The sequence below is a fragment of the Strongylocentrotus purpuratus genome, unplaced genomic scaffold (genome assembly GCF_000002235.5).
Source record: "Strongylocentrotus purpuratus isolate Spur 01 unplaced genomic scaffold, Spur_5.0 spur5_scaffold_8, whole genome shotgun sequence".
Lineage (NCBI taxonomy): Eukaryota > Metazoa > Echinodermata > Echinoidea > Camarodonta > Strongylocentrotidae > Strongylocentrotus > Strongylocentrotus purpuratus.
In genome coordinates, this window is record NW_022145614.1 from 29,509,376 (window position 1) to 29,524,814 (window position 15,439).

The following is a 15,439-nucleotide window of genomic DNA, read 5'->3' on the forward strand; positions in this document are numbered from 1 at the left end:
GAGTCCTGGATAGATGATCCTGTTGTTTGCAGTCAACCTGCTGGTTATTCCAACTCTAGTTTAGTTGAACTGGCCACGTCCAATAACTTCACATGTCTACCTCAACTGTGTTCTCAGCCACTGCAGACACTGTTGACATTCATTGGTGATCAGTCAGTCGAGATACCTTGCCCAATCATCACCTCAAATCTGTCGGATATCATTCACTGGTCATTTACCTCTCATAGGCAACAACTGCCCTCTATTGGTAGAGAACTGCCAGACAGTGTTTCTGTCCTTCCTCACAATGCCCTCTTTATTGAACATGTCAGCCTGAACCTGACAGGGACCTATACCTGTTGGAGTGAGAATGGGGCTGGGCGGACAAAATTCATGGTGAACTTGCTTGTAGAGGAACGATCAGGGACGGTTCAGAAACTTATGGAGGATAATGCATTGACAGTGTTGGCCAAGAATTGGAAGGAAACGCTCTCCTGTGGTAACTCTGGAAGCCGTAATATTGATAGATCAATTACAAGAATGATATCGTCTTTATTAGTAGCCCTCTGGCAGCTGAGGGAATGGAAGAAAAATATTTTAATTTGAAAACAAATGGGATGAGGGTAATTTCTGTTGCCTAATACATGTTCATGTGTCTGGGAGGCGAATGAATCAATGTATAAAAAAAAATTGAAAAGGAAATGTTGATTATTTTCCCCCTATACAATTGTGCTATAATGAACACTTAGCGAAATCAAAAATACAAATGTCTTTTTCTGAGAATGTATTTTAATCTTTGTTTTTATTGATTGTTTGTTATTATTCAAACCATTTGTATGGTTCTTATTTTTGTGAGAGTTAAGAAATATTAGATTGTATCAATGTACCACATGTATACTGTTTATATCTATCTATCTATCTATTTATCTATCTATATCTATCTATCTATCTATCCTAGTTTAAGAATGAGTCCATTTCATATCATATTGATAATTCCAAAACCTTGCTGGACACTTAATTTTTATTTATTATGTTATGTAGATGTAATCAATCTTTCATTGTTGATTCAAGACAGTCTCTCTTTAACAGAGTAAGCATATTTAGAACTCAACCACCGTCAATCTCTGTGTATAAGACGCACCTGTGTATAAGACGCAACCCTATTTTTAAGACAAAAAAAAAGAAAAAGTAGCTTTTTTTAGCAGACACCGTAGTACGTTTGAAAAGCCAAGTGACTTTCATTTTGCTACGAGGTGAAGTTGAAGGCGCTGATTTGTGATTGTGAAATTGGCACAAATAATATTAACAATGTCGTTTTTTTAATTACCGTAAATCTCCGTGTATAAGGCGCACCTGTGTATAAGGCGCACCCCTATGTTGTTTCTGTTGTTGTTTTGTTTGTTGCCGAAAACCCACGCGGGGAAGGACTTTCATTTAACATCGAGGTACAGTTGAAGGCGCCGATTTGTGCTTGTGAACTTGTCACAAATTATAGTAACAATGTCGTTTTTAGAAGAATGTGTAAGATCATTAATGTAAATTAAAAACAGTAGAGTACCTAGGAAAGAACCTTGTGGTACGCCATGTAATAGAAGAAAAATTTGAGGAATTATTATTGTAAAGTACATATTTTGAAAGTAAAATGGACATTTACACATATACTCTTTTCACACTGGTTTTGCTTAACCCCGTACTTTGCTTAGCCCCGTACTATCCTTAACCCCGGACTATTTTTTTGGCTTTTCACACTCGCTGTTTTTAGTCCCGTACTAGCGCCTATTCCGGAGTAAGAAAATTTCTGCTGTTCTCACTGCATTTCGTTAACCCCGGATATCGTGTATGTTATGATTGGACATACTTCGCATCTGGCCAGCTGCGATACGCTCCATTGCGTAGTACCGGACTATTTTTCATTTCTGTTCTCATTCATTTGCTTAGCACCGCAATTGCGGGGTTAGCAGGAGTTAGCACCACAATTGCGGAGTTAGCCCTGCTATTTTGCAGGGTTAGTTAACCCCGTACTATAGGTGGGGTTAGCCAACTTTAGCCCACTTTGGTAAATACCAGTCTGAACAGAAAGTGGAATAGGCTTAACCCAGTACTATAGGTGGGGCTAAGACCCCCCCCCCCCCCTTAACCCCACCTATAGTACGGGGTTAAGCAAAATATTGCCAGTGTGAAAACAGTAATAGAGTAAAAGGGATTGCATCACATTTGGCGGTATTCCATTTCTTTTATCTCAGGGACGTTTCCTCTGGGGAGGTGTTCTGCCATTAATCCCCAGTAATCTCCTTCTTTTTGGGACATGCCTCCCGGTCCTTTCTGTGCTGGTCTAGCAAATAATAGGTAGATACATTGATTTATTGTGGTAAATCAGAAAAATCAGAACTGGTTTTATTATTTACTATATAAATATCTACCTATCCCTCTGTTCCCTCTCCTTGCCCAGCAACATGTCCAAAGCGTAGCAAATAATAGGTAGATACATTGATTTATATAGTAAATAATAAAATTAGTTTTAATTTTTGGAGAATGCCCTGCCAAAATATAGTATGCCAACAAACTTTTTATTGTATCCCCCGGCAGTACGCTGGTGAGGTACTTTGGATTGAGCAGCGTTACGCCATGTTCGCCCCCGCCACCGCCGGTCATATTTTGGTGGCTGTCTTTTGTGTGCTCTAACTGCCACATTTCTTGACACATTTCTTTCATACTTTCTACAGAAATGCATTATACTCTAATCTACACACATATTGTTTTGGTGATGCTACTCCTAGTGATCATCTCTACGTCATCTTTTTGTTTCAGAGAGGGGAGAGGGGAGTTTTGTCCTTCCTTCCAACATAAGGATGACACAAAATGGTTGCCACTGCCGGGGGATACAGATTGCGATATTTCTAGTTTTAATCCCGTCTGTTAGTATATTTTATGCTTCTTCTTGCTAATGCCCATCACACATTCAAATATCTTATTTTTAGTATGTTTAACAATATTTTCATACATTTTTCGTAATAATCTACTCTTGAAATTGCTTGAAAATCATGAAAAATCACTGTGATTACGACCAGAAAATAAAGTACACATACACAATCAATGGATGTAATATGTCTGAAAGTATCTTTTTATCCTTTAATGAATCCTTCAGGCACTTACAAAGGTCTCATTGAAAGCTAATTATCTTGAGATGAAACATGAGATTTTGAATCATGGATTGAAGGCAAATTAGCATTTATGCCCTCTAGTATTTCCACTTCATTATGTATCAAACAGGCAATTACTATATTCTATAACTATTGAGTTTTTACGTCACAAAATTAGGAATCAAAGCACCGTGCATGATGTTGGGTAATATCTCTTTTTACAGCAGCAGTCAGATCAAGCTTTTGTCCCGCTTCAATTCACTTAGAATTGCTTCCGAACAAGACAATGGTAGGAAGAGGAAAGGAAATCTTTGTCTGGGCATGATCAGCAGTATACGTCCAAACATAAGACATTTAGATCATTCAATGATCTGCTTCTGCATTTGCATGCAGTTTGTAGAACATTCTCCCTCTGCTACTCTGCTCTTGCTATACATTGTATGTTCTCTACCTTGAAGACTTTAAGTTCGCATACAACCAGCCACTCTTCAAATCTTCCAGTAAGGAATCATGGACTGCTCTTGTCATCAGTGTCTTTTGTCAGGCTTTTAAATGCTTGCACTCTAAAAGTTCCCAGATTGGCTTCTATGGATTGGACATTCTACTTCAATCTGCTTTCGCTCCTGTCCATTAAACCGGCAAGATGAATCTTCATATCTTTTTGTTTGTGCTTGCCTTCATTGGGAGAACAGTCGAAGGAAAATGTCCTGTTGGTTGTGACTGTGAGAGGGTAAACGGTTTGGTCAATGTGGACTGCGCTTGGTGTGGTCTTAACAATGTTCCAGAGGACATTCCATGCGATGCTGGTGAAGTTGACCTGCATACTAACTATATCACTAGACTAAATAAAAAGTCGTTCTCCTGCCAAGCCCAGTTGAGTAAACTTTTCCTATCACAAAATAAATTGAAATACATTGAGAAAAATGTTTTTGAACGCTTGATGAAACTAACATACATCGAATTTGAATCAAATGAACTTGTGAGCATTCCATATCTTGGCTCATTACCTCGCCTTATTGATGTATCTATCTTTAAAAATTTCTTTGTAGAGTGGCCACAGTTGTTTCTTTCTAGTATGCCAGAAAGACAGCCTTTCAAGATGAGTTTGGCATACAACAAACTATCTGATGCACCAAAAGTTCCCTTCAAAATATGGAACCTTAATCTTGAAGGAAACACTGTTACTGATCTGTCCAATGCAGTGTTTACACATCCTGAAGTGATTTTAGAGCTGAATATTGATAAAAATAATGTAGAGTACCTGGAGAAGTTGCAGAAGATGGACAATCTTACGATACTTTCCCTGGAATACAATGGAATTCGAAGCATTGCTGACACAACATTTGCCTACCTTCCTTCACTTAAAAGAATTAACCTGGCAAGAAATAAAATTGTTGATGTCTCACCCTTCAGAAACATGTCATACATTACAGATATAATACTGGCAAAAAACAGTATAAGACATATCCGTCACCCTGCTTTTACTAACATTCCAAACATAGCTGTCATCTATCTTAACGATAATGAAATTGTTTGTTATATGCCTCACTCGGACTTCAGTGTACCATCGAGCCTTCTTCTTGGCCGCAACAAAATATCAGTTATGGACATGAATCCTGCAGGGAACTATTCAAACGTAGTAATTCTATATATCGACAACAACCATCTTGGTAACTTTTCCATTCATCCGTTCCCTGGTTTATCTAGTCTTTATGCTTCAAACAATTTCATTAAAGATGTGATATCTCTCAAGTATGAACATCGTTTTCTAAGATACATCAACTTGTGCTATAACCAAATCGGGAGTGTGAAAAACTTTGAAAACCTACCTGCCCTAAAGTGGCTGTTTCTCTGTCATAACTCCATCAAAACCTTGGATGATAACAGCCTCATCGACTCGTTTAGTCTTCTTACCCTTGACCTAAGCTACAATAAGTTGTCAGAACTCCTAAACTTCACAGCTTTGCCTGCTCTGAGACGTCTTGATTTATCAGGCAACATCCTTCATGTGATAGGAAATGCAACCTTTGACCACCTACCAAGGCTTGTTACTCTCAACCTTAGCCAAAATCAAATCTCAAAACTTGGTTTTTTCAGTTGGATGCCATCACTTGAAACTCTATCTTTAAGTCACAACCAGCTGAGGACCATCCACCCCCATGACTTCTCTAATCTAAATAATCTTAGAGTTTTGCAGTTAGCTTCCAATTTTATTGTAGAGTTTGAAAACATCAACTTGCCTTCTCTTCAAAGACTTGACATCGGTTTTAATTTCTTAACTCGTATGAATTTTAATCATGTATTGGATCACAGAATTCTATATATCAATGTTGAGAGTAACAGAATAGCTGAGGTTATATCCACTCATGCTCCACTTGTAAGTATCATTGTAAACAACAATCGGATTGGATCATTAAATTCAAGTTTGTTATCTGGGTATAATGTTTTTGCATCCAGCAATAACCTGACCGATTTCAACCAGGTTCGTATTACACCCGGTTTGATGGGACTTTACCTCTATAAAAACCACCTCTCGTGCATACCTGATTACACTTTCTCCCTAGCATCCTCTCTCATATTTCTTGAATTGGCTGACAATATGATAGTCAAAGTAACAAATTTATCCTTTGTTGGCCTTCAGCTTGTTAGAACTCTGAATCTGGAAAGAAATCAAATAGTCCACCTTCCTTCTGGGGTGTTTTCATATATTGGGGATCTGAAAACTCTTGAACTGAGTGGAAATCCTTTGACATATAAGTCAAGTCGGCCATTTATGGGAATACAGGGTCTTGAATATCTTAAACTTGCTAATATGCCATTTTCAAATTTGTCCCTTCATGTGTTGGAGGACATTCAACTTGTATATTCACTAAACATTGACAAAAACATGGCTTTAAGACAATTTTTCATCAACAAAGCAAGTGTCTTACCTTTCACAAATTTCCCAAACCTACGGCGTATTTCCCTGTCGTCCAATGAACTTAGAAACCAGTGTCCATTATTACATATTAAATATTTACAAGTGATAGATTTATCCAATAATCTGTTTAGTTCTATTCCTACATATTGCTTGCCAAACTATGCAGACTCTCTGAACTTGTCTCGCAATAGAATCAGGAGTGTCAATAAAGATTCTTTTGGAGAACTTCAACATCTCTGGGTACTGGATCTGAGTTACAACAGAATTGTGTCTTTCAAATTCCGTGCCCTGGAACATCAGAAGAACTTGGCAACTTTACATCTTGCAGGCAATCTACTGACAACACTTGATATTAGTTTCTTGTCCTTCTCTTTGAAGTCAATAGTAATGGATTTACAAGATAATCCTTGGTTATGTGATTGTGACCTGATCATGGCTGTCCGTATGCTGGAGTCCTGGATAGATGATCCTGTTGTTTGCAGTCAACCTGCTGGTTATTCCAATTCTAGTTTAGCTGAACTGGCCATGTCCAACAACTTCACATGTCTGCCTCAACTGTGTTCTCAGCCACTGCAGACACTGTTGACATTCATTGGTGATCAGTCCGTCGAGATACCTTGCCCAATCATCACCTCAAATCTGTCAGTCATCATTCACTGGTCATTTACCTCTCATAGGCAACAACTGCCCTCTATTGGTAGTGAACTACTAGACAGTGTTTCTGTCCTTCCTCACAATGCCCTCTTTATTGAACATGTCGGCCTGAACCTGACAGGGACCTATACCTGTTGGAGTGAGAATGGGGCTGGGCGGACAAAATTCATGGTGAACTTGCTTGTAGAGGAACGATCAGGGACGGTTCAGAAACTTATGGAGGATAATACGTCTACAGTGTTGGCCAAGAATTGGAAGGAAACGCTCTCCTGTGGTAACTCTGGACGCCGTAATAATGACAGATCAATCACAACAATGATATCGTCTTTATTAGTAGCCCTCTGGCAGCTGAGGAAATGGAAGAAAAATATTTTAATTTGAAAACAAATGGGATGAGTGTAATTTCTTGGAAGCGTAGAAAAAAGCCCTTTTTATTCAAGAGAGCATTTTTGAAAGTGAAATGTTGATTTTTTTTCCCCCTATACAATTGTGCTATAATGAACACTAAGCAAAATCAAAAATACAAATGTCTTTTTCTGAGAATTAATTTTAATCTTTGTTTTTATTGATTGTTTTTGTCTCGCCTGTGTAGCAAAAAGCGAGACATAGGCGCTGCTTTTCCGGTGACGACTACGGCGGCGGCGGCGGCGGCGTCAACATCAAAAACTTGACCTAAGGTTAAGTTTTCTTAGTTAATGAAACTTTGACTTTAGGGTAATCAAGTCTCCCCAATCATGTGAGTAGAATTTCAGATCACAAAGTCAAGGTCAAAGGTCATTTCAGGTCAACAGACTTGGACTATGTTGTAGCATCATCATCGAAAACTTAACCTAAGGTTAAGTTTTTGAATTTTTGATATAATTTTGAAAGTATAAGTTCTTAGTCAATGAAACTTAGACTATAGGGTTATCAAGTCTCCCCAATCATGTAAATAGAATTTCAGGTCACTAAGTTAAGGTCAAAGGTCATTTTCAAGATTTTCAAAATGCTTCTTTTTCGTTATTTTTCAACCGATTTTGATTCTGATTCTGATTCTGATTGTTTCATATGATAGGACTAGGAGGGGGATTTAAAATTTCTACACAAAATCTTAAAATTCATTATCTATGCTAATTTATGCAAATTTATTCGAAATCACAAAAAAGGCTTCTTCTCCTTCATTTCTCAACCGATTTTGATTTGGTTTGCTTTATATCGTAGAGCTAACTTTGGTACACTAACCTTCTACACAGAATTTCGAAATTGTTCTCCATTAATTAATTGTTGTAATTTATGCAAATTTATTCCAAAAATAACAAAAATTGCTTCTTTTCCCTCATTTCTTGACCAATTTTGATTTGGTTTCCCCCATCTGGTAGAGCTAAATTTGGAACACTAAACTTCTACGCAGAATTGTGAGATTTTGCTCCATTGATTATTTTTGGTACTTTATGCAAATGAAATGAAATTATGTCCCTTTCAGGACATCAGATTTTTATTTTTTGACCAGTTCAAAAGTGTACCATATAAAATTTACGATATTTGTTGTTGCGAGATCTGGATGAGCGCTACGTCATTGATGTTCTGGTTTATCATATTGAATTGCGTTATGCAGGCGAGACCGCCGAGAGCGTTTCCCTTGTTTATTATTCAAACACTTTGTATGGTTCTTTTATTTGTGAGAGTTAAGAAATATAAGATTGTACCAATGTACCACATGTATACTGTATATATATCTATCTATCTATCTATTTATCTATCTATATCTATCTATCTATCTATCCTAGTTTAAGAATGTGTCAAGTTCTTATCATATTGATAATTCCAAAACCTTGTTGTACACTTAACTTTTATTTATTATGTTATATATATGTAATCAATCTTTCATTGATGATTCAAGACAGTCTCGCTTTAACAGAGTAAGCATATTTAGAACTCAACTACCGTAAATCTCTGTGTATAAGACGCACCTGTGTATAAGACGCACCCCTATTTTTAAGACAAAAAAAAAAAGAAAAAGTGGCTTTTTTAGCAGACACCTTAGTATGTTTGAAAAGCCAAGCGACTTTCATTTTGCTACGAGGTGAAGTTGAAGGCGCTGATTTGTGATTGTGAAATTGGCACAAATAATATTAAGAATGTCATTTTTTAAATACCGTAAATCTCCGTGTAATAGGCGCACCTGTGTATAAGGCGCACCCCTATGTTGTTGTTTTTTTGTTTGTTTTGTTTCGTTGCCGAAAACCCATGCGGGGAAGGACTTTCATTTAACATCGAGGTACAGTTGAAGGCGCCAATTTGTGTTTGTGAACTTGTCACAAATTATAGTAACAATGTCGTTTTTTAGAAGAATGTGTAAGATCATTAATGTAAATTAAAAACAGTAGATTACCTAGGATAGAACCTGGTGGTACTCCATGTAAAAGAAGAAAAATTTGAGGAATTATTATTGTAAACTACATATTTTGATCTATTAGGATTACTTTCAAACCAAGATGACAGCCAAATTTGAGTGTTGTTGTAGTTTCCGAGTGGTCAACACACAGATTACTGAGCTGGGAGACATTGCCAGGCATATGGTGCCAGGTGGAGGGGCATAAATCGAAACTTTAAAAAAAAAAAATTTGGCGGCAAAAAAGTGCGGTTAATACAACGTTAATTACGGTAGGCTATATAGTTCTAGTTTCTGAATGGTCAGTCGACATCCAGTGTGTGAGTGAGCTGGGACCATGTTGGCGCTCTTCCGGGCACGGGTGGGTGTCGCCTGGCACAGAGCTACAGACAGTGCTTGAGAGTGAGCATTTATGCTGCAAAAACTAGTGGAGTTTCAATTGCGTTTCAAAAACCCAAACTCCAGAGGTAGGAGTTTTTTTAACTCTGGTTTTAATTGTGGTTTTGGATAGTTGCCTAGCAACTTCCAACACAACTCAGGAATGTGAACAAAATGATGGTTTCTGCTTGCAGTGTAAATGTATCTTACAAAAATCAAACCTGATTTATCTAGGGAGTCTAGGCAATATAATAGGATGAGGGAATTGCCCTGAAGTTTAGTTGATTTCATGAAGGTCTATACGAACATATATTCTTAACCCTTTATATGAAGGGAAAGATAAAGGGAATGGATGTAAATGTAAAATAAAGATTTATAAATTCATAATGTTTTTAGTTAATGGATGTTGAATCTGTATTGAAATTCATGCACAAAGAAAAATCAATAAAACATTGACTTAAAAAGATAAATCGTCACCTCTTGTTTTGTATTACCTTGTTCTGTATATTTGGTTAACCTTGGGTGCTTGATGTTTGAACAAGAAAAAAGGGGGTAACCCAGAAAATTAAAATAACCACCGATTGAATATTATAGAAGGAATTATGAGATAACAATCAGTCGTGTACAGGATGATTTTCTCAATTTCACAGAATTATCTTTTTATGTTTATCCAGATTGAAAAGGACAAATACTTTAGCTGAAAGTAAAATGGACATTTACACATAGAGTAAAAAGGGATTGCATCACATTTGGCGGTCTTCCATTTCTTTTATCTCAGGGACGTTTCCTCTGGGGAGGTGTTCTGCCATTAATCCCCAGTAATCTCCTTCTTTTTGGGACATGCCTCCCGGTCCTTTCTGTGCTGGTCTAGCAAATTATAGGTAGATACATTGATTTATTGTGGTAAATCAGAAAAATCAGAACTGGTTTTATTATTTACTATATAAATCTATCTACCTATCCCTCTGTCCCCTCTCCTTGCCCAGCAATATGTCCAAAGTGTTGTCTCTGGCGGCTCGTGAAAGAGGATAATGGCAGGCTTGCGAAGCGCACATGAACCCTGGGAAGGCGATGTATTGGGGGTGGGGCATGCACGAATGTGACGTTTTAAGTTCTTGATGGTGGCGTAGTTTAGAAAAACTACTGTAGCAAATAATAGATAGATACATTGATTTAAATAGTAAATAATAACATCAGTTCTGATTTTTCTGATTTACATAGTAAATAATAAAATTAGTTTTAATTTTTGTAGAATGCCCTGCCAAAATATAGTATGCCAACAAACTTTTTATTGTATCCCCCGGCAGTACGCTGGTGAGGTACTTTGGATTGAGCAGCGTTACGCCATGTTCGCCCCCGCCACCGCCAGTCATATTTTGGTGGCTGTCTTTTGTGTGCTCTAACTGCCACATTTCTTGACACATTTCTTTCATATTTTCTACAGAAATGCATTATACTCTAATCTACACACATATTGTTTTGGTGATGCTACTCCTAGTCTTGACAATAGTCTGAGCCACTAGTGATCATCTCTACGTCATCTTTTTGTTTCAGAGAGGGGACTTGTCCTTCCTTCCAACATAAGGATGACACAAAATGGTTGCCACTGCCGGGGGATACAGATTGCGATATTTCTAGTTTTAATCCCGTCCGTTAGTATTTTTTATGCTTCTTCTTGCTAATGCCCATCACACATTCAAATATCTTATATTTAGTATGTTTAACAATAATTTCATACATTTTTCGTAATAATCTACTCTTGAAAGTGCTTGAAAATCATGATAAATCACTGTGTTTACTACCAGCAAATAAAGTACACACACACAACCAATGGATGTAATATGTCTGAAAGTGTCTTTTTATCCTTTAATGAATCCTTCAGGCACTTTAAAAGGTCTCATTGAAAGCTAATTATCTTGAGATGAAACATGAGATTTTGAATCATGGATTGAAGGCCAATTAGCATTCATGCCCTCTAGTATCAAACAGGAAATGACTATATTCTATAACTATTGAGTTTTTAAGTCACAAAATGAGGAATCAAAGCATCGTGCATGATGTTGGGTAATATTTCTTTTTACAGCAGCAGTCAGATCAAGCTTTTTTTCCCGCTTCAATTAACTTAGAATTGCTTCCGAACAAGAGAATGGTAGGAAAAGGAAAGGACATCTTTGTCGGGGCATGATCAGCAGTATACATCCAAACATAAGACATTTAGATCATTCAATGATCTGCTTCTGCATTTGCATGCAGTTTGTAGAACATTCTCCCTCAGCTACTCTGCTCTTGCTATACATTGTTTGTTCTCTACCTTGAAGACTTTAAGTTCGCATACAACCAGGCACTCTTCATATCTTCCAGTAAGGAATCATGGACTGCTCTTGTCATCAGTGTCTTTTGTCAGGCTTTTAGATGCTGTCGCTCTACAAGTTCCCAGATTTGCTTGGATTGGACATTCTACTTCAATCTGCTTTCGTTCCTGTCGTTTAAACCAGCAAGATGAATCTTCATATCTTCTTGTATGTGCTTGCCTTCATTGGGAGAACAGTCCAAGGAAAATGTTCTGTTGGTTGTGACTGTGAGAGGGTAAACGATTTGGTCAATGTGGACTGCGCTTGGTGTGGTCTTAACAATGTTCCAGAGGACATTCCATGCGATGCTGGTGAAGTTAACCTGCATACTAACTATATCACTAGACTAAATAAAAAGTCATTCTCCTGCCAAGCCCAGTTGAGTAAACTTTTCCTATCACAAAATAAATTGAAATACATTGAGAAAAATGTTTTTGAACGCTTGATGAAACTAACATACATCGAATTTGAATCAAATGAACTTGTGAGCATTCCATATCTTGGCTCATTACCTCACCTTATTGATGTATCTATCTTTAAAAATTTCTTTGTAGAGTGGCCACAGTTGTTTCTTTCTAGTATGCCAGAAAGACAGCCTTTCAAGATGAGTTTGGCATACAACAAACTATCTGATGCACCAAAAGTTCCCTTCAAAATATGGAACCTTAATCTTGAAGGAAACACTGTTACTGATCTGTCCAATGCAGTGTTTACACATCCTGAAGTGATTTTAGAGCTGAATATTGATAAAAATAATGTAGAGTACCTGGATAAGTTGCAGAAGATGGACAATCTTACGATACTTTCCCTGGAATCCAATGGAATTCGAAGCATTGCTGACACAACATTTGCCTACCTTCCTTCACTTAAAAGAATTAACCTGGCAAGAAATAAAATTGTTGATGTCTCACCCTTCAGAAACATGTCATACATTACAGATATAATACTGGCAAAAAACAGTATAAGACATATCCGTCACCCTGCTTTTACTAACATTCCAAACATAGCTGTCATCTATCTTAACGATAATGAAATTGTTTGTTATATGCCTCACTCGGACTTCAGTGTACCATCGAGCCTTCTTCTTGGCCGCAACAAAATATCAGTTATGGACATGAATCCTGCAGGGAACTATTCAAACGTAGTAATTCTATATATCGACAACAACCATCTTGGTAACTTTTCCATTCATCCGTTCCCTGGTTTATCTAGTCTTTATGCTTCAAACAATTTCATTAAAGATGTGATATCTCTCAAGTATGAACATCGTTTTCTAAGATACATCAACTTGTGCTATAACCAAATCGGGAATGTGAAAAACTTTGAAAACCTACCTGCCCTAAAGTGGCTGTTTCTCTGTCATAACTCCATCAAAACCTTGGATGATAACAGTCTCATCGACTCGTTTAGTCTTCTTACCCTTGACCTAAGCTACAATAAGTTGTCAGAACTCCTAAACTTCACAGCTTTGCCTGCTCTGAGACGTCTTGATTTATCAGGCAACATCCTTCATGTGATAGGAAATGCAACCTTTGACCACCTACCAAGGCTTGTTACTCTCAACCTTAGCCAAAATCAAATCTCAAAACTTGGTTTTTTCAGTTCGATGCCATCACTTGAAACTCTATCTTTAAGTCACAACCAGCTGAGGACCATCCACCCCCATGACTTCTCTAATCTAAATAATCTTAGAGTTTTGCAGTTAGCTTCCAATTTTATTGTAGAGTTTGAAAACATCAACTTGCCTTCTCTTCAAAGACTTGACATCGGTTTTAATTTCTTAACTCGTATGAATTTTAATCATGTATTGGATCACAGAATTCTATATATCAATGTTGAGAGTAACAGAATAGCTGAGGTTATATCCACTCATGCTCCACTTGTAAGTATCATTGTAAACAACAATGGGATTGGATCATTAAATTCAAGTTTGTTATCTGGGTATAATGTTTTTGCATCCAGCAATAACCTGACCGATTTCAACCAGGTTTGTATTACACCTGGTTTGATTGGACTTTTATGGTGGCCCTGAAGGGACATCGCGAATAGACTAAATCGTGAAAAATATGCGATAAAATTCACGATATCGTCAATTTTATCGCATATTTTTCACGAAGAAATTCACGAAATTGACGATATCGTGAAATTTATCGTGAACTTTTCACGATGAAATTGACGATATCGTGAATTTTATCGTGAAAAGTTCACGATATAAAGTTCACGATATCGTCAATTTTATCGTGTACTCTATCGTGTACTCTATCGTGTACTCTATCGTGTACTCTCCTGACGGGCGCTTCGTAAACAAAACCAGCCCTAGCTGGGGGAGACAGAGAGAAGGACAAAAGGGAAAGGGAAAGAGAAGATAAAAGGAAAGAAAGAATAATAAGAAGAAAAGAGGGAAACGGGGGGGGGGGGGGGCGAAGGGCTCTTGCCTCCTCCTCATTCCCCCCCCCCCCCCTCCCCGCCAAAAAATAAATCAGAGAGAGAGAGAAGGGAAAGGGAAAGGGAAAGAGAAGATAAAAGGAAAGAAAGAAGAGGAAGAAGAAGAAAAGAGGAAAACGGGGGAAGGGCAAAGGACTCTTGCCCCCCCTCCCCCCCCCCCCCCCCCGCCAAAAAATAAATCAGAGAGAGAGAGAGAAGGGAAAGGGAAAGGGAAAGAGAAGATAAAAGGAAAGAAAGAAAGAGGAAGAAGAAGAAAAGAGGGAAACGGGGGCAAAGGGCTTTTGCCTCGTCCCCCCGCCCCCCGCCAAAAAATAAATAAGAGAGAGAGAGAGAAGGAAAGGGAAAGAGAAGAAAGAAAGAGAAAAACGAAAAAGAGGGAGAATAGGAAAGAAAGGAAAAGAAAGAAAAGAAAGGAGGCAAGAGCCCTTCGCCCCTGTTTCCCTCTTTTCTTATTCTTTTTCCTCTTCTTTCTTTCCTTTTATATTTTCTTTCCCTCTCCCTTCTCTTTCCCTTTATGGCGGGAGGGGGGAGGGGGAGGTAAGAGCCTTTCGCCCTTTCCCCGTTTCCCTCTTTCCGTCTTCTTCTTTCTTTCCTTTTATATTTTCTTTCCCTTTCCCTTTCCCTTCTCTCTATCTCTCTCTCCTATTTATTTGTTGGCGCGGGAGGGGGGGGGAGGAGGCAAGAGCCCCTCTTTTCTTCTTATTCTTCTTCCTTTCCTTTTTTATTCTCTTTCCCTTTCCCTTCTCTCTCTCTCTCTCTTATTTATTTTTTGGGCGGGGGGATGCAAGAGCCCTTCGCCCCCGTTTCCCTCTTTTCTTCTTCTTCTTCCTCTTCTTTCTTTCCTTTTATCTTCTCTTTCCCTTTCCCTTTCCCTTCTCTCTCTATCTCTTATTTATTTTTTTGGCGGGGGGTGGGGAGGGAGGAGCTAGGCAAGAGCCCTTCGCCCTTCCCCGTTTCCCTCTTTCCTTCTTATTCCTCTTCTTTTCTTTCCTTTTATATTTTCTTTCCCTTTCCCTTCTCTCTCTTATTTATTTTTGGCGGGGGGGGGGGGGGAGGAGGCAAGAGCCCTTCGCCCTTTCCCTGCCCTGTTTCCCTCTTATTCCTCTTCTTTCTTTCCCTTTCCCTTCTCTCTCTCTCTCTCTCTCTCTTATTTATTTTTTTGGCGGGGGGGGGGGGGGGGGGGAGGTAAGAGCCTTTCGCC

At 38.2% G+C, this 15,439-nt stretch overlaps 2 protein-coding genes across 2 annotated transcripts; both read left to right on the forward strand.

The window, feature by feature from the left end:
* The first annotated feature begins 3,762 nt into the window (after positions 1-3,762).
* Positions 3,763-7,280, forward strand: LOC105437420 (protein artichoke-like). Its single transcript, XM_011663984.2, has one exon. The coding sequence runs from the start codon at positions 3,763-3,765 to the stop codon at positions 7,072-7,074; it is 3,312 nt and encodes a 1,103-aa protein (XP_011662286.2). The 3' UTR covers positions 7,075-7,280.
* A 4,344-nt stretch (positions 7,281-11,624) lies between these two features.
* On the forward strand, positions 11,625-13,825 carry LOC115920403 (internalin I-like). The gene has a single exon (XM_030976151.1). It carries the CDS (start codon positions 11,942-11,944, stop codon positions 13,823-13,825), a length of 1,884 nt encoding a protein of 627 aa, XP_030832011.1. The 5' UTR covers positions 11,625-11,941.
* The last annotated feature ends 1,614 nt before the right edge of the window (positions 13,826-15,439 follow it).

Bases quoted from the DNA above. Each gene is read 5' to 3' on its own strand.
- LOC105437420 (XM_011663984.2), top strand. From the start codon at position 3,763: ATGAATCTTCATATCTTTTTGTTTGTGCTTGCCTTCATTGGGAGAACA.
- LOC115920403 (XM_030976151.1), top strand. From the start codon at position 11,942: ATGAATCTTCATATCTTCTTGTATGTGCTTGCCTTCATTGGGAGAACA.